The following is a 26,585-nucleotide window of genomic DNA, read 5'->3' on the forward strand; positions in this document are numbered from 1 at the left end:
GACCTCTTCATACTCCCACTCGGCCTTCTCTTATGGGCCCTCCCCCTACTCCTACTTCTAGACTACCACGCAGGACCCCGGGGCCATCCGGGACCCTCGCTGAGGCCAGTGTTCACGCGGAGCTGAGTGCCGGGGCTGGGAGTACACAAGGTAAACCTAACAAGGATTTACATAGGTTTTTTTTCTAGTAGAACTAGGTTGTTCAGTCCCCACAGGCTATTTCATCAAGGTATAAATTCAGTTTAATGCAGGTGTTATTGTGCATTTTAACACATCTGGACATGGAGGGGAGGAGCCTCTGTTCTGAATGGTGACCCACTTCATGAATCAGGCTTGGATGTAAATCTCCCCCGGGCAAATCTGTCTGATCTAATACCTCCACATCTGCCAATATACTGGAACTTGGCATCTTAAAATCATTTTTCAGATTTCTTCATTTTAAAATCTGCACATGAGCGTAAACTCCAGTCCAATGCCACAAATCCTTCCGAGTTGCTGCTGAGCTTCGAGTGGTTCTGATGGCATTTTATATTCTTACTGGTACATTGTATTAGGAGAGAGGACGGTGTTAGACAGCATGCTCTCTTACTACAAGCATCTTCAACAGCATGTAGGTCTATGATTGGCTGAGCGGACCTATAGTCCACACTGGGGACCCCCATTGTGGTTATCATGGCAACGGGTTCTATTCCACTCTAGTTCACACACGCACACGCAGTGCTGCCTGGAGGAAAGGGAGCAGACACACATTACAACTGATGTCGTCTGAGGTGAAGAAAAGCAGCAGTTTCCCTGTTTTTCTTAAAAAGCAATGGCTGGTTACACAGGACCTCGAAGCTGCACTTGGACTGAATTTCCATCTCATGTCTTCAATAGCTCCTCTTTAATAGCACAGCGCAGTGCAGCATCCAACTTTGATCTCACCCTCCTGACATGCCTGCTCATTGGATCCTATCGTTTTTGTATCATCCCTTTGTTAGCTGCGTTTAATGGAAAAGATAGAAAGCTTTGGAGAAGTAAGTGAGACTGGAAGTTGACTCCTATTTGTAGTATTCACGGTGAAGTGTTCAATTTTAAAAGAGCTTTAGGAATAAATATTTGTTTTGCATGCTAGATATTCATTTAGTCATTGTTTATACATTTTATTCCATATCTACTGCCTCTGCTATGGTACATTTTGTCATGATGGTCAGAGTAACATGGCCCATTAATCTGATTCATCAAGAATAATTTCCTACGCCTTATTGCACTGACTGTTGTGCTTGTTATGGTCCATCCACACGTGTTAGTGGTGATTACAGCAGAAATTTGAAGGATACATTTGAAAGCAAAGAGGTAATTGAGGTGCAGTGAATTTCAAATGCGTTGAGAAAAACATGTGCTGATTTGTAGTATTTCTAACCCAGTGTTTTTCAACCTTTTTTGAGCCGCGGCACATTTTCTACAATAAAAAAAAATCCTGCAGCACACCAACAACCCAAAAAGTTCCAAAATGTCACATTGTAGCATAATACAGCATATATGGTAGGTAATTATTGCACTACCTACTGGCATGGAAGAGTATTCAGTGTTTCAAGTAAACCAGATCACTTTGTTAGAAAAATGAAAATAAAGTTATGCAAAAAATAACTAATATTTAGTTACTACTAAATAGCGTATTGTGGAAAACAATAAGCTATTTTTTTGCAAAACAGAATGAGTGCAGATGTGTGAGCATCACGTTGTATCAGTATTAGTGGCTGCAGTGAGCTAATTTCCTCTACAACTCTTTTATAAACGAGGTTGTAGATTTGATATGGACACTCTCAATTCATGCTCCATGTTGAGACACAACAGCAGAAAGCCGACTTCACGGAGATCTCATAAAGATCGGCTTGTGGCGAAATGACAAGAATCGGCGACTCGCGCAAGCGTAACCTATTAACGGTGAACATTTAAAATCAGCATTTCCTCTTGCGCCCCACCTGTAATATATACCTCCCCAGTTTGATAAATACTGACTTAAAGGAAATATGGTGTTCATTTATTTCAATGACAACCACAAAGTGTGCAGGCTCTGTTACTGCTATGTGTTTTTCGGGCTTTTGAAGGATATTTCCAGAGCCTCTCGATATGCAAAGTCAGAAACGTCATTTATGGAGCTCCAGGCTGTTGGATGTTTGTCTTGACCTGCAAACACATGAACTGTTGGGCTTTAAAAGTGAGAGCTCATAGCTTAAAATAGTGAAAGCTGCTGCAGCAAATCCCATCCTGAAAAGCACGCTCGCTGCTCTCTCTCGCTCTCTGTGTGCAGCGCATGCACGACACAGGGCAGAGAAGAGTTGTAGACGCGACCCAGAAATGACAAGCTGTGTGTAGATAAGATCAATAACATACGGCCGTTTAGTCTGTTTAATAGCAGAACAAGGTGTAGACCTGTTCTATATTACTCTGCCAGCCACTATATTGCAGCTCAGACGCTCAACAATGGAAAATCATTTGCGGCAACTAAATAGTATTTTTTTTGGACCAATTAAGTGAAATTGGACATTTTCCTACGGCACACCTGACGATCTCTCACGGCACACTGGTGTGCCGCGGCACAGTGGTTGACAATCACTGTTCTAACCAACGCTTCTGTATTTGTTCAAAAGTTTCAGGAGGACCGTCACATAAACCATCCCCTTTCAAAACGGTGCTGAAAGCTAGACTCCTCACGACCCCGAGGAAAAACACTGGACCATGTGAGAATACACACTCACTCACTCACTCACTCACTTACATTTAGACTTTTTCCTTTCCAAAGGTTTTTATTTAAGGTTGAAGCCATTGAGCTTGAATATTAATCCGATTTAAGTCTCCTTTCTGAACTCTCATTTGTGGAGTTCATGTGAGTGATATCACATTGTTTAGTTTTTTTTTTGCATTTCAAACACTGGCAAATCCTCACACTATAAATATCGGCCCTGTTAAATCTGACTTGTGTTGAACGTGATTAAGCACTCCCAAAGCGCAAAAAGCTATTGTTACTACCCATGTTGATTTATCTTGTGTGGTAATTATATTTGATGAGGACCTTTTGATGTTGATTGAATTAAATTAGCTGCATCGTTGCTTTTCACTTGAACAGAATGTATGTTTGTTTGTTTGTTCAAACCTTGTAAATTCTTTCCAGCAAAGACGCTCTCAGCGGTTGTAGCCAGTTTGTGCTCCGTTATGGTCAGACTAACTCCAGCCACTTGTCTCACCTGCAGCAGCTTTGGCCACAGCATGCAAACCTGCTGCTTCCACCAGCAAAGGCACTTCAAATTCTACGGTCAGTCCTCTGAGAAGGACCGCTTCTGCAAGACTTGTTCGTCCAACTTTAAGTGGAACTGGTAAGAGTTCAACTGTATCCATTATATTGTTTTATGTTTGTCAGTGGTTCAGAAAAATATTTAGGTGGGCTTGTTTTCAGACGATATTGTGCTTTCTGTAATAATGTAGTCTAACAACATAATGGATATGCAATTCAAACCCCGGTATTATTATTGTGCCAACACTTCTTAGTTTTCTGAATAGAGACCTGATGCATTAAGGTAATTGTTGTCGATTACAAAGAACCTTGGCTGCCTCATCATTTAATTAATATTTCAAGTATTTTTTACTTTAAAGCTGAAAAATCTGAGAAGTTGGAAATGCTTGTTAAAATTAATAACACGATGATGATGATGATAACGTGAAGTAAATCAATATTGTTGTCAACTAATTTAGATTTTGTGTCAAGAGAATAATGTGTCAAGGTTTTGGTAAAAAAATTAACCTGAAACTATAAAAGTGAGGGGGATAAAGGTAGGTCGCCCTTGTGGCTTGTATCCAGAGTTCCTTCAGCTGAAACTACTACACATACAACTAGTATTTTAAATTTCAATGCTGCTCAGTGCTAGAAAAAATTGTTTTACAGCAGTAATGTGTTTGATTGCTTTTGTTGTTCTCTGCGGCTCACATACAATGCTGGCTGCATATGTTCATAATATTCATATGTTCTGTCTTTTACAGTATTGTTAAGCGTACAGTTTTGCAGAAACTAGATGGCATTATTAAACACTAAATTAATCGGATCATTGTTAGATTGAATATGTTTCACATAGCTGAGGACACATCTTCACAGAGCTGTGCCAGCCAAGCTGTTTTCACCAAACGCATGTCATGAGAAGTCTGTTATCTCCTTCCATCCTCCTGCTGGTGACACAAGGAAAGAGCGTAGATGAGAGGAAGAGAGGGGAATGGTTTACATTCCCACTGGCTGTTTGTGCCGTTAGCTCCTCCCACCCCACCCCCTCTGCTCTCTTCCTAGCATCCTGGCTCTGCTACAGCACCGCCATCATTAAGCTTGGAGATGCTGCTTTGCTCTGCTGTGGGAGATTCATGCGTTTGGTGAATCAGCTGAAGCCTGGCTTTACCAAGAGGATTAAGGGATTTTTATTATTTTTCCAGTCCCCTATCGCATCTATTAGGTTGCACCACAAACCACTGGCCAGCCTTTACCCTGCTCTGTATTTTCCAGCCTTTACAGCTTGGATTTACATTTTGAGTTGGGAGATCTGCCATGCTGAATTGGGTGCCTTTGCTTTTTTTCAGGGCTGTTTCAGTGGTGTAACTCTTACTAGTGTTTTTGTTTTTTATTTATTTTTTGGCTGTCAATTCTGCATTTACCTAAGGCATGATGCACTGAGGCATGTGCTTCATAGCCAGCATCAAGCTTCTGCATTTGGAAACAGTTTTTTTTTAAGTAATTGTTGGCTAAAACCATTGGCCGTCTTCCTTGTTTTGGAGATGTTATGGTCGCCAAAGCTCTCCCTGTCGAACATCCACGTGCGTCTGACAGCCAAGGGCTTACTGCGAAACCTTCAGCTGCTGTCAGGATGCAGGAAGAACACTGTGGTTTTCCAAGCAGGTCTGTCCGTTATTACGTTATTGAATATTTCTACCAACATTGTTTTTTTTTTTTGTGCATCTTTGCTATACTATTATTCCAATCCTACCAGTGTTTGCTTCTCACATGTAGAACTGTGCAGTTCGCTGTTGCTGAAATCTATTTTTAGATGGCTGTTTACTAGCTGGCAAAGCAAGAGAAGAGGTTCATCTTTCTGTGACCCACCTTGGTCACACACACATGCAACCCTGAGCAGAAATATTATAGGATATGAATCTTAATTCAGTAATAATTGTACATCAACAAATATCAGAATTTTCATATTGTATTTTCAGAATTACTTTTCTTATTTTTAAAGCCACCTTTATTATGCGATGCACTTTGTTTTGCTCACTGGGACATCGAGTACTCCTGTTTCACCCTGAGATCCACCAAAGTTATTTTGGTTCTTGGTCTCTAGGTTTAATCCTGTTGAACAGGACTATGGGCAACTGTAGCTTCCTGTGGTTCCCACATTATAAAGCATTTTTCGCCGTTTAAATTATTTTTTTTTTTAATATATATTATAACCTAATATATTGGTATAATATCAAAGGTTTCAATGAATCACTGCAATTGCAGTAACTTTATTATTAAATATTGGAAATAATTATTAGTTTACTCAAGTCATAGTTTTAGTATTTACAAGGTGTCTCATGAATTAAGTCGTAAAACACTTATTTATTTATTAATTTATCTTAGACAAGTGACCAGTGAATGCTGTACTGACCATTATTGTCTTGTATTGTGTCAACCAAGCACTATAACAAGTGTCTGATTGTGAGGGGTCACCCATCATGCTTTGTGCTGTGGTGTGCTATCTCTTTACAGCTGCACTGCGCTGTGGAGTCACTAAATCACTCGGTATTTGATGTGAAGTGTACATGTTGAAATGCTACAAAATGAGGGCAACATGTGTCATCAGCTGAGTTCAGACACTTTGATGGAAATAGCTGCAGAGCCTCTGTTGCCATGGAGCAGCAGTCAAAGGGAGCGATGTCTTATGGCCATGTGCTGATGTGAAGTTAAAATGAAATCACAGATTTGTGTTGTATCAGAAAACAAAACCACATTATATTAAAAATATACGATGATAAAGCCTGATATGGGATTGTTGTTTGGACCCTGAAAATCATCCTGAGTTTGATGTTCTCTGAACCCCTCCTCTTCTTCAGACCATTTTAAATTATTCAAAAAGGTTATTTTTGTGCAGAAATGTGTTTCATAATGTCCACTTGTCTAGGAAACCAGCATAAGATACTAGCTGGGGGAAATTAACACAAATGGGAATATTTTACTGCCAGTTCCTCTTTATCTGGACATGTTAATCGGGGCATCAGCTAACTTAACTATGATCCCACTATTTTTTGAAGATTGTCTCAGGAGTGAAAGCAAAAGCGTTGCATCTACATTTAGTTTCCCACAGAAAAAGAAAGCGCATGTATGAAAATACAAATGACCATTGCATTACAGCAATATAAGAGAATCACATGCCACTTACTAACAACTACTTATTTTTCACATGTTGGTTTACATTATCACAGACAAATCTGATATTTCCACGATATGAAGCGATACCGCTACTCTGCAGTAGCTCAACAGTCGGTCACTGAGGTTGTCTTTATTCTGCAGGCCGTCTGTGTTACATGTGCTGTTGCTTGAGATGGCATCACCTTTTGTCCCCTTTGCACAGCCAGCAGAGGGCACTCTCTTTTAAAGAAACCCTTGTAGGGTTTTTGGTTGTTCATGAACTGCATCATCAAAATGATTAAAAGCTGAGCAGCGCAGTTCAACTGTCTGTATGAATCTGGATCAGATGAAGCGTTTTCTATTTTGACATTTCTCATGCTGTAAAAAGAATTGGGGAAAATGCAGCCAGGACACTGAGATGAAAATCTGTTTTTCTGCTCTGAATGTCACACGCTCTAAAACATATGTGTAAAACTGTTCCCTAAATCAAAGCATTAGGGGCCAAGACATTCTGAAATTCATTTAAATGGTACGGTGTGTGTCTTTGGGTCTTGAAGGCTTCGCCTGTATTTTATGCTGAACAGTTGACTTTAGCTCAGACTAGTTTTGAGGTGGACTGTACATCCGGATGCAGAGCTGTGTCAACAAGCCTCTTGCATGAATGTAGAATATATTCATTCAGATGAAATGGATCTGACTTTTTACTATCCTTTATTCACATGGAAGGTTTTTTCTTCTTCTTCTCAATCACCAAATTGTTGAGCCAGCAAACCTGGAGTGTTGTTCTCTGCAGTATTTTATGTTGACCCAATCAGGCCATGGCTCCCTGCTCTGCAGCTCCTGGATCAGCTATCTACAGTCGGCAGGGAAGATATTTCCTCGGTTTGGATTAAATACCTTCTCCTCACTGCCAATGGAAGCGACGGGGTCTTATTTTGAACGGCGTCTCACTAAATGCAGCATTACGTTGCTCTGAGAGGTGGCTACATCCCGCAGTTACATGCTGGTGTTATTCTGGGATGTTGTGATGCTTTAGAATGGTACGCTGCTTAGTGCATCTAAATTTACCTTGAATATGCTCCAGGTCTTGTGGTTCATAAAGGGCATGATTCTAATAAACACTTAAGCTGGAGTTGTGCCTACATAGTATTATGGGAGCACACGTGGTGTACTCTCTTGCAGTACTGCTTTTTTATATTAATTAATGGATTTACAAATTCACTTGCAATGTCTCATTTTTATATTTCAATAATAAATCAGCAGGCCGAGCTGAGTCCGTATCCTCACAGGTGGTACAATAGATTCCACTCGCTGGTATTCCCCATCAGGCTATTCTCACTGCTGTTTTGCATAACGCTCACTCCAGTCTCATAAATAAACTGCTTTTAAAGAAACGCACAGGTGTCCTTTTCTTCCCTCTTGTGAACTTTGGCGCTCGTCTTAGTGAGTGTCAGTTTTGTGTCCCTCTCTTCTGATGTCTGTGTTGTAGAGGAGTAAACAAAGTGTTCATTAGTTGGATTGATGGTAGCTGTTTTACGGGGGTGATGTATTTATACAGCTGATGTAAATCAAAGCTACAGTAGCACGGCCTCGCTAAAATAAGTTGTCCTTGGTGACCAGTGTCTGCATAGCACGAGATTGAATTAGGATATGGAAAACTAATTGCATTTGGGGGATCCATTTTTATGTCTGGCTGTTGGAGGAGCAGCACTGGGACTCATCACTGTGGCTTTGACACAGGAGCTTGCTGCATCTGTGACCCGGACGGGAGCGTATAGGGTGGGTGGTGCTGCTGTCGGACCGGCGGTAACGGCTATGATGATGATCAACGTTGTCACAACACTCAACGCATGTTCTTTCACAGTGGACAAGAGCAAACCCAAGGCCGGCTCCCGCCAGCAGCAAGCGTCCCAACCGAACCAGCGCAGTGGACCTCCGGATGTGGTGCCAGCGAGCGTCGCCGAGGGTGGAGGGAAGGACCAGAGCGCCCAGGAGCTCAGAGGACTCCTGGCCGCTAGTAACCGCAGGTTTCAGGCCGTCACCATCGTCTTGCAGCAAACTTTGGCTGAGGTAAGGACATTTTAAGTTATATTTTTAAAGAAGTGTACAATTACTGCAGCTTTCAACCTCACTGATCTTTTATCATATATTTGCTGAGATCTCCTTTCATCCCAGACTCTTTTCAAATATCTCCTCTTGAGCTCTTAATTTAGTCTGTGGTTTAGTACACACCAAGTCTGAATATATCTTTATGACATCACTACAAGTGTTGCAACATCAAATCCTGTGTGTTGATACCAGGCAAACCAAATGGCATTTCTATTTACAGAAAAAGCATGGTGGGTTATTATAAGGGTATGAGGGGCTGCACACACACAGACATACTTGGAAGCTGTCCAACACAAAACAGCCCTGTTGTTGTCATCCACTGAACAACTGAGGCTATCCTTGATCAAAGAGAAAAGCTGAACTTATTCTGGCTTCTATCGCAAAGCTCGTTCGTCTTTCAGTTCATTTGTATCGTTCATAGGTCATCCTGGTAGATAAGCGTGACACTGAGCCTTTAAAATATGGAAGTTTCAACTTGCTGTTTGCTTTGGATCTGTTAAAATAGTGGTGTCATGTGATTGGCTTCCAGGAACTGGATGCCCAAAGGGATTAATCTACGCACAGTCAGTGTAAACAGACTTATCCTTCAGCTACTCTCCACCCAACCTCAACCATCTACTCCCTCATTTAGTTGTTGTCATAGCAAAATTATGATTCGGTGCTTGGTCTGTGTTAAGTAAATTTATTTAGACTCTACGGTCTAATGTGAGGGAATTATTCAATTAAAATGGACCAACGCAGTTAGTTATGTTTACAGGACAACATGCATATCAATCTTAGAGGATAAAATCAGACGGTCTGTTACCCGGTTTGATCAAATGTCACAAGCTATTTCAGTCCCTCTGGTTAACTTTACAAGTGTCCTTGTCAAATCTGTTGACGTCACATGTGTTGATTTATGGAATGTACCATCCACACACAATGTATTATTTAAAACGTGAGATGATATTTAGTGGCTCATTAAATTGTATAACCCTGTCTTTACTTCATATGATTAAATCACTCAACCTTTTAACTCATCCAGATTTCATAATTACAGACCTTCATCTCAGTGTTGAGATGTCAACAAGAGACTATCTTTATTTATTCGATTTTAGTCAAGAAAATTATGTTTTATATTGTTTTTAATTCATAAATAGATTTAAGTGAGAAACAACAAAACACTTTTACATATAACAAATACTGAATCTTGTGGTTCAGGGGTGTTGCAACTACAAACAGTAAAGGGTCGCCTGATGTCCAAAAGAGATTCACTCATTATTCCTTTGCTAGCAATGATGTTGCATTAACTATTGTCAAACCTCAGCGCACACAAAGATAGTTGAGGCAGTAGTTGTAGAAACCCTTGGTAAAGGTTCATTTTGTATCCAGAAATATTCTCAGCTCGGTGAATAACCCTCCTGCTATTTTATGATTTATCATATCTTTTCTGTTTTTTTGTGTTTGTAAATACTTGAGGCCTTATTCAGTGGCACAAAGGGCAGACATCAGGTCTGCCAGGACCTTCCTCTAGAGGCCGCTGGGAACTTGCTATCATTCATTTGCAATCCACTGGACCTTATCTGACATTACTGCTACTCCTCTGACACATCAGCACAGGGAGTTGAGGCCAAATCCATGAATCGCACATGTATGTTGTGAAAAGGATAACCGGCTAGAACAAACAAATCTTCATTCAGCTTATCATTGCTGTCCTGCAGATACAGTAGACTTGCAGGGCACCGAGTGGCGCAGAGGAAAAACTCGTCAGAAGTGACCTTTTTTCTAACTCTACTAGCTGCTGTGGCTCCAGTTTAGTGGAGCGGTCCATCACACAAATTAGCAGTGTTTGTGAGTGAGGGTTCATATGCTTGTTGCTGCTGGAGTTACTCCTCCTGGTTTGTTGCTGCCGTGAAGTGAAAAGTGGCTTGAAACTTGTCGGTGTGTTCCAGAAGTTATGTATAAAACAAGAGCCAGGGACTCTGGAGGAAAGCAAAAACTAAGAGTATCTTAGTTTCCCACATGAAATGTGGCCAGAAACAAGGGGGTGTTTGTTGACTAATTTAACAAATGTGTTAACGAGGTTGAGCACTTGAGCTCTGCAGCTGAAAACTATTTAAAAAATAAAACCACTGCTTCTCTCAATCTTAATACAGAAAGTCACTCGTGCATTCATTTCCTTTGTCCTGGTTTACAGCAACTCTTTACTCCTGCCTTACTCCACATTTTGACACCAGACGGATCCCATGTGGCAGCGCTCTGGATAGTTGCAGTTGTGACATGTGAGTCCATGTCAGTCCAATTTTTCAGTGAGGCTTCTGCCAAAAAGATGACAAAATACAAGTGTTTTGTTTGAAGCTTGCAGCCAGGACACTGAGATGGAAATTAGTTTTTCTGCTCTTGAATGATCTTCGTCCCGATTTCCGTCAGAAAATGTGTGTTCACCAAATTAAAGCATTAGAGGCCAAAACATTCTGAAATTCATTTAAATGGTACAGTAAGGTGTGTGTGTGTGTGTTTTTTGTTTGTTTGTCTTGAAGGCTGTGCCTGTATTTTTGCTGAACAGTTGACTTTAGCTCTGAGACACACAGAGGCCGCTGAGAAACTAGTTTTGAGGTGGGCTGTACATCCGGATGCAGAGCTGTGTAAACAAGCCTCTGGCATGAATGTTGAAAAGAATTATTCAGATGCAATGGATCTGACTTCACTATCCTTTTCTGACAAAGTGTTGAGCCACACACTTGGAGTGTTATTCTCTCTGCAGTATTATGTTGTAATACAGTCACTCGTGCACTTATTTGCCCTAGATTACAGCAACTAGTTGACTGCATTAATAAAATACCTGGATCTTGTTTATGCAGTCAAGTGTTTTGAGTTATTTTGCCATTTGCTCCTCGGATGTTTATGAGCCTTCCAAACCATCAACCATTCAACATTTTTGCATGTTCTAACTTGAGTGCTCATTCCAGTCATTACAAAGTCAGTATAATTTTTTTTCAGCGAAATGTATTGACTGATGGAGGTATGTAGTTGTATAAAGCTGCTGCAGCAGCACTGAAACCAGTGACTCCAGTGGACCCGTTCTATCACGCACACAACTTTCATTTAATATGAAACCGTCAATTCAGTACACGGCCATTAACACACAAATCTGTTATTTCTGCGTCTGTCTGGATGCTGTGTGCAATGGAATTTGGTGGTGATTCATCAGACCAAGAATAGGAGCCAGGTCTTCACCAGCATGGTGTGAGAATGTCCCATCTGTTGACTTGATATGGTTATGAACAGCAGCCAAACACTGGGCGAGGCCTGAGCACTGTTTCTTATCATCTGTTTGGATGGAATGTGTGAACTGGACCTGGTTTGTGTGACACGCCTTCCTTCAGAGGGCAAACGCTTTAAAGATAAAGGATTTTAAGTCCCGATTTTACTTCACTTGCTTTCTGATATTTACAATATTTCTTGGAACTTGATCTGAAGCAAATTTGTATTGATCTTAGTCTGCCATCAAGTGTTATTCGACACCTGACATATCATATTAATGTACACCGGGGATGTGTCTACTCTTTGCACCCAACTAGATAGATGTCCCTCAGACTTGCATAGGCGTTATAGCTGAGTTTGTAATATGGTTTCTAATGCAGTCTGAGTCAATAAAGTGACATCATTTTCTTTAATGCTATACATCGACTGTAAAGGCTTGTGCTCACAGAAGCTGGAAATGTGATCTGTCTCAGCATGTTATCATTTTGTATAGATTGTACCCATAAAGCCGTGCAGCAGAGTGTACGGTAGTGAGGCAGAGGGGTGGGGGATGATTGGATCTAGGTTTGGATGAGTGGTGGGGGATGGTAGTAATGAAGCCTCTCCATGTATCCCGTGGGAAGGTCACTGCTCGGCACAAGTCCTTCTCCATCAGCCTGATGTCAGGCAACCCTGTGCAATTTATGTTTGCTCCTCTCCAGCTGCCTTTAGTGCGGTCTTAAAGTGACCTCGCCTCACTGATGAGGAGGCAGTTCTTATGCACACTGTAGCCTGCCCCTTTAGGGGTTGTTTTTTTAGGTGTAATACGGTAATGCACTCTGCAGTCACTCTCCTCAGCCAGCAGAGCGGCTTTTTCAGTCCTGCCTCAGATGTTGTCAGAGCAGTCTGGGAGGCAGTGTGTGGAGGTGGTGCGTCCACCTGGACCACTGTTTGTCCTGGAGTACTGGCTCTCCATAGCTGGAGGGGGAGACTCCAGCTAGCGAGCCCCGGGCTGAAGCTGGATCATGGGCTGTTCTGGCAGCAGAGCGTGCCTTAGTGCTCCCTGTGCTGCAGAGAGGGTAACTGGCTTCTACATTGTTCTACTATGCAGTGAGGAATTGATGCAGTTTTTGGATATAGTAGGACAGGGTGGACTATATTTCCTTTGAACTGATCAGTGAAGTCGTAGTTGACTTATCTTACTTGGTTATTATGTCTCGGGTTCATAATTGAATTATGCAGGCTGTGTGATGTCAGGATGTTTCCGTAAACCGGCCTATTCAGAGAAAGGTGTTACACAAGATGTAAACAGTTTTGGGGATTTGGATGAGCCAGCTGCAGAGCACTGCAGCTACAGCCTCCTCTTTACTGCAAAACTGAGTCAGACAGAAACAAGTGAAAGAGTTGGGCTGACAGACTGCATGTGCTGAGACTGAAAACACAAGAGGAATGTCTATTTTTCCTTAATCTCCTTCCCTTACTTCTGTGGTGCTGTTGATGTATTTGGTCAAACACAATATCCTGGGAAAAAATAACTGTATTAATTAGATGGTTATGTGTCAAGGGTGTTGCCCTGGCAGAGCCTTCCTTCCAATAGAGGATAACTTAATGGATGTATATTCAAACTGATGGCTATATTTAGTTATTTGTGATGATTTCAGCTTTAAAACACTGCATTGACATCTTCATGTGCATGACTGTCTACGTGTGTTTTCTCTCTGCAGCGTGATGAAGCCACAAGGCAGTGCCGGGATCTGGCCCAGGAGCTGGTCAGCCTTCGAGGAGAGCTGGGTAAGTTGGGTCACCTTGGTCACACCAGCCGTGTTTAAAGTTGTTATCACCAAAGCACACGCGTCTGGTACAGGGTTTGCTTTTAGTTCCCCTTTCTGCTGTTTTTGTCCCGTTTGATTGTTCAGTTTAGATGATAAGGAAACATTTAAAGTCATGTTCTTTTAAATGATAGGGACAGTAAAGTGTTCCTATTTATTTAAAAAAAAAAAAAAGCAGGTTATCATGACTATCTGGTTGTTTACTTGGTTCACTTACTTTGTTGCTGTGAATGCGGTTATTGATCTGATTTATTGGCGCTTTAAATTCGATGTTAGGCATTATTCTATATTGACGAATTTATTCACCCACTGCATTGCCCACTCTTCTGTACTAGGTCATGCAGTTCAATGTAATCTTTATTTTACATAATAATGATAAATGTACTCTTATTTGAGGGAGCTAGTGTGACAATAGTTTTCATGAATGAAATATTACCGTCCCTGTATGCAGGGGAGGTCTTACTCTTGTTTGCTTTTCACCAAATAGATACCTCCCGGGGTTCTGCCTCCACTCGTTGATTGCTTTGTCCTCGGCTGAAAATCACATGTCTATTTGTCAAGGCATGTGTGTTTAAGTGTTGCTGGTCAGCCCATTCCCCAGGGAGTGGCAGGATGACCTCTGACCCCACGCAGGCGGAGCTCCCAGTGGTGGAATGCCACACCACCTGAGGGCTTGGGGACAATGACCCGTGCTTTTATCCAGCCTGTGTGCTGTCACACAGCCTTGTTTGTACAGACACATACTCGCTCCCAATACACGCTCACTCACCAGCTTTCATCTTTTACTCGCGGCGGTAGTGTTGGGGCTCCTCCCCTCCCTCACAACCTCGGGACTTCCACATGACTGCTCTTATATGCTGAGCGCCGTTATATCTGCGCTTTACCACATTCTTCACGTCATGGAGGCTGTGAAACCTACACTGACCTCAGACGGACCTTTTGTGTTGTGTGTAGTGTAAGCTGTTTGGAAGTCCAGTCGCATTATTATAGGTTTGCTTTTAGTTAAATTCCTCCTTGGACTGTGTCGCTGCCTGCTTCCAGTGATCTCACTCATACAGCAATACATTACGGTGTTGGGCCACAGCCAAAAATTGTGATACAGCCACACCCCTTTGTATCATCCAGCCCACGTAAAATGATATCTAAGAGGGATCTGCATGATCTGACGCTTCCAAACACCCGTCACCCTGCCGTCTGTTTGCCAGAATGCAGCTAACTTTAGATCAACTGGGCCCTCCTCCCCCGTATGAGCCATGAGGTGTTTTTTTTTTGTGGTGTGGGTTTGGACAAGAAAGGCTCATATGACCAGATCTCTATTGCACATGGTTGTGGAGCGCTGGGCTCTGTTTGATGAGCTGTACATGCCAAAGCCTGATAGATAGTCCCTCTGTTGGCTTGGCCTCTGTTCCTGGATCTGCTGCTGTTATTCCACTCTTGGTAAGGTGAATCTTCATGCTTGTGCAGTGTTTGCAAAAACAGACTCTGGGACTTTATTTGCATCAGGAATACACATCATTTGAGACCATTAGTCTGTGACATAGTTTTTCAACATGAATAAATGTGGAACCTTCAATACAGATGTGTGAACCAGTAGAGACGTTAAGAACAGCACATACGTTTAAAAGATGTTGAGAAGGGCCTTTCATGACTCCTTTTTGGTTACAAGGTGTTCTAGCACAGCAGAGCAACATCTGGGTTCAGTTGAGTTCTGAATAGTTGTGGTTTATTGCCTTTCCCTGTATTCAATACCAAATGTTTGAAAGGGGATCACCTGCTGCACGTGTCAGCAGAGGTTCTTGTTCTGCACATCTGTCTTGTTTATTGCACACCATCAGCGTGACTTGTGACTTGGCGTTCCCATGGGCTTGCTGGTCGAAACGGTGTTTGTGCACGAGTACTTAAACTGGAGACAGGTTATGGAGTCGGTCACCGTCACCCACTCCAGAGCCGATATAAACACATGGCGATGGAAACAGTGAGAGTCTGGTTTACTGTAGAAAGAAGAAGAAAAAGCCATCAATTGCACAAACTTAAAAATGGCAAATTACCAGCTGTGGAGGGAACAAGCCTGATTTAAGAAATATGTTACTTATGATTCTGATTTCTAGATATTGTGAAAGAATTGGGAGACAAGTTGTTACCATATCGTCATCGGCCTATAAATAACTGTAGTGTAGTTGCCGTATGCACTCGAGTGCAAAAGGAACCTCCCCTTGAAAGTCAGTTTTTCCATTCCTTTTTGGAGCGCATTTAGTGTCGCACATTTACACCAAGGGAGAATTTTGCCAAGCAGAGTTCCTTCCAGTGGACGTAGTGTATTTCTTACACATGTGGCTACCAATACAAGTTCTCCTCTGCCCTCTTTAATGAATATTAAAGTTTACACGGTTGCTACAGTCACTGAACACCATGCAAATGTCCAGTCACCTTTTTACCAAGATGAGATTCTAGCTTTCTGTTCTTGTATTTTCAGTTTGCTCCGAACACTCATCTGACCGTCTGGAGAAGGAGAAGGATGAGTTGCGTGTTGTTCTGGAGGATGCGCTGCACAAACTGCAGGAGCAGCACCAGAACGACCTGGTGGAGCTGAAGCAGAGGCTTCAGGCCTTCTACCAGGCCGAGTGGGACAAGGTCCACCTCACCTACCAGGAGGAGACGGACAAGTGCAAGACTCTCATGCAACAGCAGGTTGTTCCCCTACTCCTTTATAATGATTTGTATTATACTCATTTATGCAGGAAGATTCACTATTGCCTCTGATTATCTAGAGGTAAAACCACAAAACCTCCTAATGCAAGGCCTTGTGATTGTAATGCTGCGGCTCAAAATGATGTCTCCTGTGTTCTTTTAAAGATGGGCGAGCTTAAAGCCAATCATGAGGCCATGAAACTGGAACTAGAGAGCAGCCACGCAGAACAGCTGCTGTCTGTTAAACGGCAGTATGACATGTCACTGGAAGGTGAGTGAACAGTGTTTCACCAAATTAATGAAACTACATCTAGTTGCATTTCATGAATTTATTTGAAACTGAAGCTTTGTGTGTATTTTAACTTTGGATATTCTACCTCAGTTAGCGCATGCATGAATGCATTTTTGTATTGCATCATAACATAACATTGTTATTAGCCTTGAGCTTTGTTTAAGTTATCTGAAATAATTCTTATGTCATAAAAAGAGGTCAGCAAAGTCCACACTCAGGAGCTGCAGTCTTTGGAAGAAACTCTGAAAGAAGAGGGAGCCGCTCTATCTGTAAGCCTGACTTTTTTGTTTTTCCTTTCATCAAAGAAATTCACACAAACTATAACATGTCACAAGGATCAGTTCTGAATTGTGAACCATGTGTAAAAGCTCTAACTCTGTGCTGCGTACATCCACAGGGACGGATCCAAGCGCTCACTGTGGAGAACAATGGCCTGATTGAGAAGCTCACTGCAGTGGAGAACAGGAGGAAACAGCTGGCCGAAAAGAATCAGGTACTCTTATCTTTGGGCTTTTTATAGCACCGCTCCACTTGAGAAGCATCTTGTGACTCCAGTGTTTGCCTTTTAAGTATGAAAGGTGGCAACCCTGAAGCCAATGATTACAAGAGATAAACTACCAACGGAAAAAAAAAAGCATGTCCCGTTATCTTAAAAGAATAAAGAACCATTCTTTACCACATAACATGGTATGAACTGGTTTGAGTGGGTTAAACTCTGCATTAGCTCCAACACTTCTCTCCCTCGCTGCCCAGAGTGTAGATTTGAATTTTCCCTGAGTGCTGTTGTCCGTGTTTAGTGGCTTCCACATGTAAGCATTCTTCCCTGGCACAGTCGAGTCATTAAGGTAACTACCTCACATTACACTGCCACTCCACATCTGCTATTGGATGGATAATAAGAACAGCAGAAGCAACAGCTCAGAATGTACTAGCCACCTGTTAAAAGGGACCAGGAGGACTTTAAACACTGCCTTCATGCAGAGCACACTATGTTGTCATTGTGTATGAAGGCTAAACATCCAGAGCTTAATTTCCCCTGTGAGCCTGAGCATTTCTTTACCATTAATGTGTTAGTGATGCGTGGCGCCCTCTGTGTGGTTCTGGATTTGTCCATGTGACGTTTACGAGGCTGGCTGAACTCATTTTGGAAGTCTTTGATGGTCCCTGAACATGTTGGCGCTACTCATTTGTCCCCGCAGAAGGACTCCCACACCCTGTATCTGGAGCAGGAGCTAGAGAGCCTCAAAGTGGTGCTGGATATCAAAAACAAACAGCTCCACCAGCAGGAGAAGAAGCTGATGGAGATAGACTCACTGGTGAGAGCCGAGGCACATGATCATGATTGCTGGGCATCAAGACGAGCAACACTGAGTGATTCATGTGGCCTTGCTTTTTTTTATGTTTCCAGACAGAGAAAAAGGTGAAGTTGGATGAGAGCCATACGAGGGTCCAGCAGGAGAATGAGGACCTCAAAGCCCGCATGGAAAGACATTATGCACTGTCGAGGTAAGAGGTCCCCGTATGGACGCCTGTTATATAGTGATGGAAACCAGACTTTGAACTGGTTAGATGCTTCCAACCCCATCTGCTTCTGTGCATTGCAGTTCCTTATTATCATTATTATTCCTTCGTTATTTAACACAAACCATTAATCAATAAGCCACACAATTGAACTGGTTCCCTCTGAATATGAGCACTTTAGTTTATTATGACTTAATTCCACATTGTCCCCAACACTCCAGTTTAGATGAAGTCTGCTTTACATCTTCAGGAGGAGAGCAACAAACAGGCGGGAAGTCAAAGTATTGAGATGGATGACTGTATTTATGAGTCTTATCATGGTATTGATTGATAATAACAAAGAGAATGTCTCATAACTACTACAGGGTTCTTACGGTCATGGAAAAGTCATGGAATTTTAAAATTCCATATTTCCAGGCATGTAAATGCGTTTATATTCATGACGTTCATTTACGCTGAGTTTGAAATAATTAATATGCTTTTAAAAGAAAGACGCTCAAAATATAAGCAGGCATCTATATAAATGTTTATTCTTTTAATCAAACTATTGTCTCATTCATTTGTGTCATTTAAGGTTTACTGTATGCTTTGTGTTCTCATTGTTAGTTTAAATACTACATTTTCTCACTTTTTCATGTTTAGACCGAGATTTCATGAAATGTTTAGTCATGGCAATTCATTGGTCAAAATGTGTATGAACCCTGCTACTATATACTAGTACTTTTGATTTGGCTTCAGTTCACTGGTTGAATATCTCAACGGTTGTTCTTCGGAGCGTTTCTAAGTGTCTGTTGTCGATGAATCACAGACAGCTGTCCACGGAGCAGGCCGCGCTGCAGCAGTCCCTTCAGAAGGAGTCCAAGGTGAACAAGCGTCTGTCCATGGAGAACGAGGAGCTGATGTGGAAGCTCCACAACGGAGACCCGAGTAGCCCCCGCAAGGTGTCCCCTACCTCCACCTCCCCGCCCCGGACCTTCAGCCCCCAGTCCCCTCGCAGCTCGGGTATGTTCTCCAGCCCGCCCGTCTCGCCCAGATAACGACGGGAACCTGCTTCCAGGAAGCGCACCCTGTCTCTGGAATAAAGAGCCATGTTTGTTTCCTGTTCGCTAGGCTACACAGCAGCCTGACTTTCCTTCAGGATTGGATGAACTCTGACACTTTCTGTACAGACACTGCAGACTGTTTATTAAAATGTTTTTTTTTTATAGTTGCACAGATGCACTTAATGAGCAAGGTTGCCTTGTTTTCTTGCCTTTCGCGTCTGGTACTATGGAGGGGGGTGAAGGAAATCTCAGGACTTCTATGTTATGATACACTATTTTTGTTATTTGTTGACAGACTTGTCTGCCCTGAAGCTACACACACACACACACACACACACGCAGTAAGAAATACACTAATGCATCCATGTCAACACGTGCAGATACAGCCCTTGTTCTTTCTGTCTCTAGAGATCAGCCATGGAAAGTCTGAACTGAGAATAGCTGCGACTACAGAAGACATTGTCTCCTCGGATGCATTTATTTAAAATGTGGATTTGCTTGTGTTGGATTCCTCGTCGTTTCTCACAGCTAACTGTCACGTCACTAACATACCGCTGCTAGTCGTCACACCAGGGCTGTGCAAATCTCAATCTATGTTCAGAATTTCTTTGAGATTATTATTTTTTAAGGTTATAGGGGGGTTACACCTAGTTTGTCAGTTTAAGTATCATCTGTTGCCTCGAACATTGTTTTGTTTCCCACGTGTTTGTTTGACCACGGGACCGATCCGAGTCTCTGCATGCGTTTGCGTCTTGGTAATCGCCCCGTTTTGAACCCTCCGGATGCAGCTTTAAAGACGGGGTCTTTGCAAAGCGTCGACCTGAAGAGGATCTGCTTGTACATGTCACTGCAATGTCTCATAGTATTTTGTGTGGAATTTATATTATTGGTTTGTTGACCCGTTTTGAAATATGCAAATAATAAAGTCTTGTATTAAACCTGTTGTATCAAAGTCGATTAGTAATCTACATATTTTGAATTACAGCCGATGAGATTCGGGTTATATTTAAGAGGTACATGATAGGAATTCTGTTTTTCCTTGAACTCAGCAGGATATCAAATATCCTTAAATGTTTTCACAACCACAAACCTGCATATCCTAATCTGAAGCATATTCCAAAATCATAATGACCAAATAACTATTCAGCAAAGTGGAAACTGCAGCAAGTGTTGCATTGGACCGAAATTAGTTCTGGGCCTGAGCTCACATTCCACATACGGAGTGCATTAGGACGTCAGCTGGGCACACGGCGCCGCTTTAGACCAGATTTTCCTCTTGACAACATGCTGCAAAGCCAGAGCAAGTCTCCAATGGCCGGCGCTCGTTTCCAATGCTGCTTGACATGACGCCGAGTGAGAGAAGCTACATGTGACACACTCCTGCCGAGCATGAAGCGTGTTGTCAAGCGGTTTGGGGCTTTTCTCTCCTAGTCGATCTGCTGGACTGTCGGCACTCCTTGTTCTTTGGACTAAAGTGCATTCATGTGTCGGCTCATCGTCCTGCTGCAAAATGAATCCTCTCCTCCAAATCTCTAAAATGAGTGAACCGCTTTGGCGTCTGTGTTTGGCCGGTGGTTTCGTGCATATTTGCTTTGACCTTGCACACGGCCATGTACAGTTAGTCCTGTGAGCTCTGCAGCTGCAAACATGCAGTAAGGGCCCAGTTTTAAGAATAAACTCGTCAACAAAAGCTGGAGCAACTCTTTTATTATGTCATCGCAAACTGCAATCTAAAAATACACCCCTTTTTATGTATATACACGTTGGTGTGTTCCAGCTCGGTAACCCACTCGGGCTCCGCTGCCGGCGCTAGTTGGACACGATGTTGGTCGTCACGATGGTCTCGCCGTTCCGATTCTTGGCTTTGCAGATGTAGTTTCCAAAGTCGATGGTCTCCATGTCTTCTACAGTCAAGACGCTCTGGGAGATCCTCGTGGTGTGGCTCATTCCTCTGTTGACCAGCCGCCAGGAGGTCTGGGTGTGAACCGGGCGACGGCCCTACACAATGAACAAAGATTTATTAGACAGGGATTTATTTTATTTATTTCTGGTGCCAATCCGGGCAGGAAAAGGATGGATCCATGATTTAGAAATGGTTGGGTAATCACAAAATCCACCATGGTTTATCAACAAGTCCTCTAATTAAAAATGGTTCCTTATCATGACTCACTTATTATGAATTAACCCTGTTTACAATATAAAAATGTCTGTGGACAATTTAGTCGAAGCAACCTGACACGTATAAACGCAGGTTGCTGACGGTCTTTGTCCTGGATCAAGGTCTGCCCAGTTCGGCCCATTTGCCTTCTCACCTGACCAGGATAAGACCAGGTGAAGCTCACGTCCGCCTCCGGCTCCCCCAACACGGTGCAGGTCACGTTGACGTTGTCGCCGCCACCCACCGACTCCGGAGAGGCTTCGAGGCTCACAAACGGTGGACCACTCGGAACTGTTGACAAGAAACGGTAAACGGTGTTAAAACATGTCGCATTTATAGACTAAAGCGTCTTGGTATTTAACCAGTTAAACCTCTATCACCAGTCCAAAGTCCGTCTCTCTCTACCTGCCCACACACACACACACACACACACACACACACACACACACACTTACACACACTTTCCATTCCATAAATTCACCTCTCTTCCTCCTCCCATTTGATAAGCTAGACTGTGTTTCCATTTCAGTTGGAAATCGTCCACATGAAGCGAGCTCAGCAGAGGAGCGAGGGCGGTTTTGACAGCTGAGAAATACAACCTTTTCCTGGAAGCTGAAGTAAAAAAAAGTCACGCCTTTGTAAAAAAAAAGAAAAATGCCTCTCACTGTGGTTCTTTGAATCAATAAAACCATAATTTAAGCTTTTGTGTTTGGAAGTTAAACACAGGAGAGAAAAACCTGCTCTCTGTGACTCCTTACCCTCCACGTAGAGCAGCTGGTACTTGGTGGAGATCTGAGGGGTGCCCTTGGTCACGGCCTTGCAGTAGAAGACCCCCTGGTGCTCCGGAGTGGGGTTCTGCAGGACAAACCCCTTGGTGGGGTCGTAGGTCACCCGCGTCCCGTTGACTGGGATCTCCTCCGGCGGGACCTCCCTGTGCAGGGACACCTTGGCCTGCGGGTCGGTCACGCGGCAGGGCACCACGGCCGGCCGGTCGGGGCGCAGGTACACGATCTCGAAGTGGATGGCAGACGGGACGAAGAGGTTTTCTTTGTCTGTTTAGGGGGACAGGTGTGAGGTTTGGCCTCTGTGACCAAAACACACATCTAAATGAAGACAGGCCATCCAATCACAACACGACACGTGTGTTTAATGGACCAGGGGGTTGTTTCTACTGCTCATACACATAACAAAGCATTACTTCATATGACATACACGTTATAATGAATCCATACCCATTGATGAAAGTGACATGTGCTCAGTGCTGCGGGTGCTTTGCCTCACCTGTGAAATAGATGTATGAGACGTAGGTGCGCTCGTGGTCCCTCTCGCACTCTGAGCCGTCACACACGATCACCCAGCAGCTGTAGGGCCCCGTGTCGGCAGCAGAGGGCGACGTCAGGATCAGCTGGCTGAACTTGTCGCTGGGCTTGATGCTGGAGGCGGGAAACCAAAAAAAACAAACACAGAAATTAGGCTTTCACACTCGCATCAGCTTGTAGCACGACAAAGACATCTGCTGTGCGCTTCAGGGGTTCCACCTGAGGCGCGAGTCGTTGAAGGTGTCCAGGTAGGACGGGTACGACCATCCGATGGAGTTGCCCTTGCAGCGCAGCTCCATGTTCCTCCCGGGGGCCAAAGTGGTGCTCGGGCCCAGGCGCAGGAAGCGGCCCTTGTCTAAAACCTGGGTCAGCAGGGACTGGCCTTTCCCGACCCCATCTTTTGGTTTGGTCAGTCGCACCTTCACCCGCTTCCCCCCCGGACGGATGCGGTTCTCTCCTACGTCTTTTCTCCGCTTGATCTGCTGGCAGGCCCCTGGATACATAGAGGGGAGGAGGGGGAGTCAGAGCCGAGAGCCAAGATGATGAAGATAAGTCACAAAATCAGCTGTTGCTAATTCTTTTCCCTCTGCCCAGACATGGTGTTCAGTTTGCCCATCATCTAAGCTGCTCTGATGTTTCCCCCAGCTGTGACAACAGTAGAGCAGGAAGCGTGGATTCCTTATTACTGGCACAAAATGTGCAGAACCTCTTTCAGCTGCAGGGGCACAGAACACACAAAGCATGAAAGACTAAAACAAATCTTTCGCCGTGGAGACTTTCAGAGTGTGTTGTTCCATTCCTCCGTGCAGACTTGATGAGAACTCCAAGCAGAGGTCAGCGGTGGAGGCTGCTTAATTAGAAACGCCTGCTGCCTGCCTCAGATGCAGCTGGTTTGAGTTGGTCTGCAGAAATACTTCACACAACTCTTATGCAAACTTTTACAGTTAACATGCATTATATACAATTTTTAAACCGAGCCGATCAGTTGCAGTGTGTGCCTGAAGAGAGACAAAAAAAGATTTGACAAGATGTGTCGATCAAGTGCCTCATGTGAAGGAGATCTGCCTCCCATTCAGCCCCCAGTCACAGAAGACTGGTGCCCACACAACCTCAGATCATTTCATCCTCCCTCCACCTCCAGGTTGCACTCAAACTCCTCAAGATTAGGACCAACAGTTGATTTAGCTTCAACCGTAAATCTGCATGACAGACGTGGAGACTGTACTCACCGTTTTGGAGCTCCAACCCGAGCAGTGCCAGGCAAAGCACAACCCAGAGCTTCATGCTGCGTGCTGACGGGACGGAGAGAGTCGGGGAGTTGTACTGCTCAATAGGAACTCTGCAGGCTCCGGCTGCCCTGCCTAGATTTCCAGCTCCATTCTCCTCACAGAATGAGAGGAATGGGGAAAATAAGCTCAGAGACCTTTCTGTTTACTCCCCTCTGCTTAGACCCCAGGAGCAGAAGCACAGACTCTGGGGCCCTCTGCTGGACCTGAGTGTAAGACCTGTTCAAGGACGCCTCACGGCTCTTCCTCGCGTCTCGGCGATTACTATCACTGGCTGCGATGTGACTCAACGGGATGTTTCAACACCTGCAGTGCGATCCCCATCCTTTATTATGTGTACTTTCTGTACACACTGGAGCTGCCATAGCAATGCAGCATGCATTCATTTGGGACGAGCTACTTCCTCCTAACATGGCACCTTGAACCTTGACCTCTCTTATATATATATATATATATATATATATATATATATATATATCCGCTGTGCAGAGGGTTGAATAGCCAGAAAAGCATGTTTTTCGAATGTAGCAGAACTTCCTGTTTTTTTTTGGCAAACTGCATTTGACAGGATATGTATTGGGTTATATTTTATTCTTATTTTGTATTCAGTCTTTATATTTAATATTCTTCTTTACTGGTTTTACTTTGTTTTATTACTGTTTTACTGTTTATTTATATTACTTAATTTTTTATCATGCATTTACTTGTGAGCAATGCTGCTGTAATCCTATTTCCCCACTGCAGGACTAATAAAGGATTATCTTATTTTATCTTATACTAAATGTTGTTCAGGCATAATAGATAATATGATACTATGGGTGTAGGAGCCATGTATTTGATTGTGATTATGTTTGATAGGCCTTTCAAGCAGCAGGCGGTGTTTTGGTACAAGGCCGGCCCCTATTTAGTGGATGCATGGGATCGTGTGGATATTCACAGTACTTTTACTTTTGATATGTATATTTTGCACATAATATTTCTGTATTTTTGCTTTAATAGGGTATTGAATGCAGGACTTTTACTTTATGTAGTGGAATATTTTCACATTGGGGCTATTGGTGATTTTACTGGAGTAAAAGATGTGAGTACTTGTTCCACCACTGTGAGGATCGTATGTTTGGACTGAACCAAAGGTTATGCATAAATGGCCACATGGGGGCGACGTCTACATCAAAAAATTAATCGGTTCTTTGACTAATAGCACAACTTTCAGATTTCATTAAAATGTGGATTTTTTCAGATATCCTGCTAACAGACAAAATAAACTTAATCACAACCACCTTGAGGAAGTAATAATACAAAAAAATAAAGAAAAGAAAACACCAAACACTGCCTTACTGGAAAATACATTTATTGTACTTGCAGTTAGTATCAAGTGAACTGTATCATGACGCTGTGTTTGCTTCTACCCTGTAACCTCACTGGAAGACTCCACACTGTTCATGCAGAGGTTCAGTGCAGCAGAATGCCTCCAAACTCCTGCTGGTTTTGTTCCACATTCATTTAAACCACTGCACTGCACACGTCAGGGCTCAACACGATAACTTTTAAAAGGCATTGCCAGTAATTAAGATACTACGCAGCTACACGTCAGCTTAATAATGAAAATGTGACATAAAAGAGTAAAATCTTTATTACAGAAACAGAACAAAAGCTCTGCAGCATCATTTTCCGTCAAGCTTCCTTTTTTGTTTCTCGTTCAGGTTCAACTGCTTTTTGTCTGTCAGATGAATCATTTTGTGCATTCTTTGTGATGTTGACAGGTTAGTTGAACGTTTCACCCCAACAGTTGCTTCCACATGACACATGCAGCCGATGCAACAAATATGAAACATGTACTTCTTTTTGCTGTTTGCTGTCCCCTATTTTTTTACCTTGTTAAAAAGTGGTCGCCACTGAGGCCAGGAATTGGTTGCCAGTTGGTTGCAAAACCTGGCAACTGTTACTGTCCAGTCCCGCATATTAAATCACCCTGATCACCAACATCCCAAAGTTTCTACTGTTAACCAAAGCTCACTGACCCTGACAGGGATGAAAAGCCCAGAGGAACGAATGAAAGCACTGAATCTTCATGTTCAGCACAAGAAGTCTCTTCAACCCGGTATGAAGCAACACCGACTGCAGTCCTTAAAGTAGGACGCCACCACAAGAGAATAAACCTGGAAAAAGGACCCTCAAAGATGCGGCTAGACAGACCAAAATACATATACATATATATACATATATGTGTGTGTGTATATATATATATATATATATATATAGATATATATAGATATATATATGCAGTAAGACTTGTAATGAGTTATTGTGCTTCCTGTTAGGTGTCAAAGTGCTCTGGTTCAGAGATAATCATTTCATGGTCTGTATCAAAATAGCACAAAACATCAGCATGACAATACAGCAGTCATATATCTGACGGTGAAAAACACTACCACTAAAAAATACTTCTTGAGCAGAGCTCCGTAACAAATAAGGATCTTCATATTCAGATTGTAACAGTTCATAGATAAAACACACCCTAGCAAAAAATACAAAAGTAAACCTGTGCTCACTATAAAGCCGCCACCACGACAGCTACAGATGCCTCAATATCGACCGCTACAGATTGCTGTGATCTGTTGAGTCACCTACAGAAGCTCGACATTCTCCACCAGCACTTAGTGGACTTCCATTAGTTGAGTCATGGCATGCTAAGAGCCTACAAATCTTTGACAG

The 26,585-nt window shown here is 42.9% G+C and overlaps 2 protein-coding genes across 2 annotated transcripts; one reads left to right on the forward strand and one right to left on the reverse strand.

Moving 5' to 3' along the window:
• Positions 1 to 8,221: 8,221 nt before the first annotated feature.
• Positions 8,222 to 20,045, forward strand: LOC306746009 (microtubule-associated tumor suppressor 1 homolog A-like; the record flags this gene model as incomplete). The annotated part of the gene is made up of 9 exons (XM_079228873.1): positions 8,222 to 8,473; positions 13,459 to 13,525; positions 16,037 to 16,251; positions 16,417 to 16,522; positions 16,739 to 16,812; positions 16,941 to 17,036; positions 17,743 to 17,859; positions 17,952 to 18,049; positions 18,873 to 20,045. The coding sequence occupies 9 exons, from the start codon at positions 8,222 to 8,224 to the stop codon at positions 19,099 to 19,101; spliced, it is 1,254 nt and encodes a 417-aa protein (XP_079084999.1). The 3' UTR covers positions 19,102 to 20,045.
• Positions 20,046 to 20,797: 752 nt separating this feature from the next.
• pdgfrl (platelet-derived growth factor receptor-like) lies at positions 20,798 to 23,937 on the reverse strand. Its single transcript, XM_079228931.1, has 6 exons — positions 23,814 to 23,937; positions 22,804 to 23,077; positions 22,547 to 22,698; positions 22,024 to 22,317; positions 21,420 to 21,556; positions 20,798 to 21,105 (listed from the first exon to the last, which is right to left on the reverse strand). The coding sequence occupies exons 1-6, from the start codon at positions 23,866 to 23,868 to the stop codon at positions 20,917 to 20,919; spliced, it is 1,101 nt and encodes a 366-aa protein (XP_079085057.1). The 5' UTR covers positions 23,869 to 23,937; the 3' UTR covers positions 20,798 to 20,916.
• Between the last annotated feature and the right edge of the window lie 2,648 nt (positions 23,938 to 26,585).

This window comes from Taurulus bubalis (assembly GCF_910589615.1).
Source record: "Taurulus bubalis genome assembly, chromosome: 13".
In the NCBI taxonomy this organism is placed as follows: Eukaryota; Metazoa; Chordata; class Actinopteri; order Perciformes; family Cottidae; genus Taurulus; species Taurulus bubalis.

Excerpts from the sequence above, each read along its gene's own strand:
- pdgfrl (XM_079228931.1), bottom strand. The coding sequence starts at position 23,868 with ATGAAGCTCTGGGTTGTGCTTTGCCTGGCACTGCTCGGGTTGGAGCTC. Across the intron at positions 22,699-22,803 it reads TTCAACGACTCGCGCCTCAG|CATCAAGCCCAGCGACAAGT; the intron begins GTGGAACCCCTG and ends TCCCGCCTCCAG. Across the intron at positions 21,557-22,023 it reads CCAGCTGCTCTACGTGGAGG|TTCCGAGTGGTCCACCGTTT; the intron begins GTAAGGAGTCAC and ends TCTTGTCAACAG.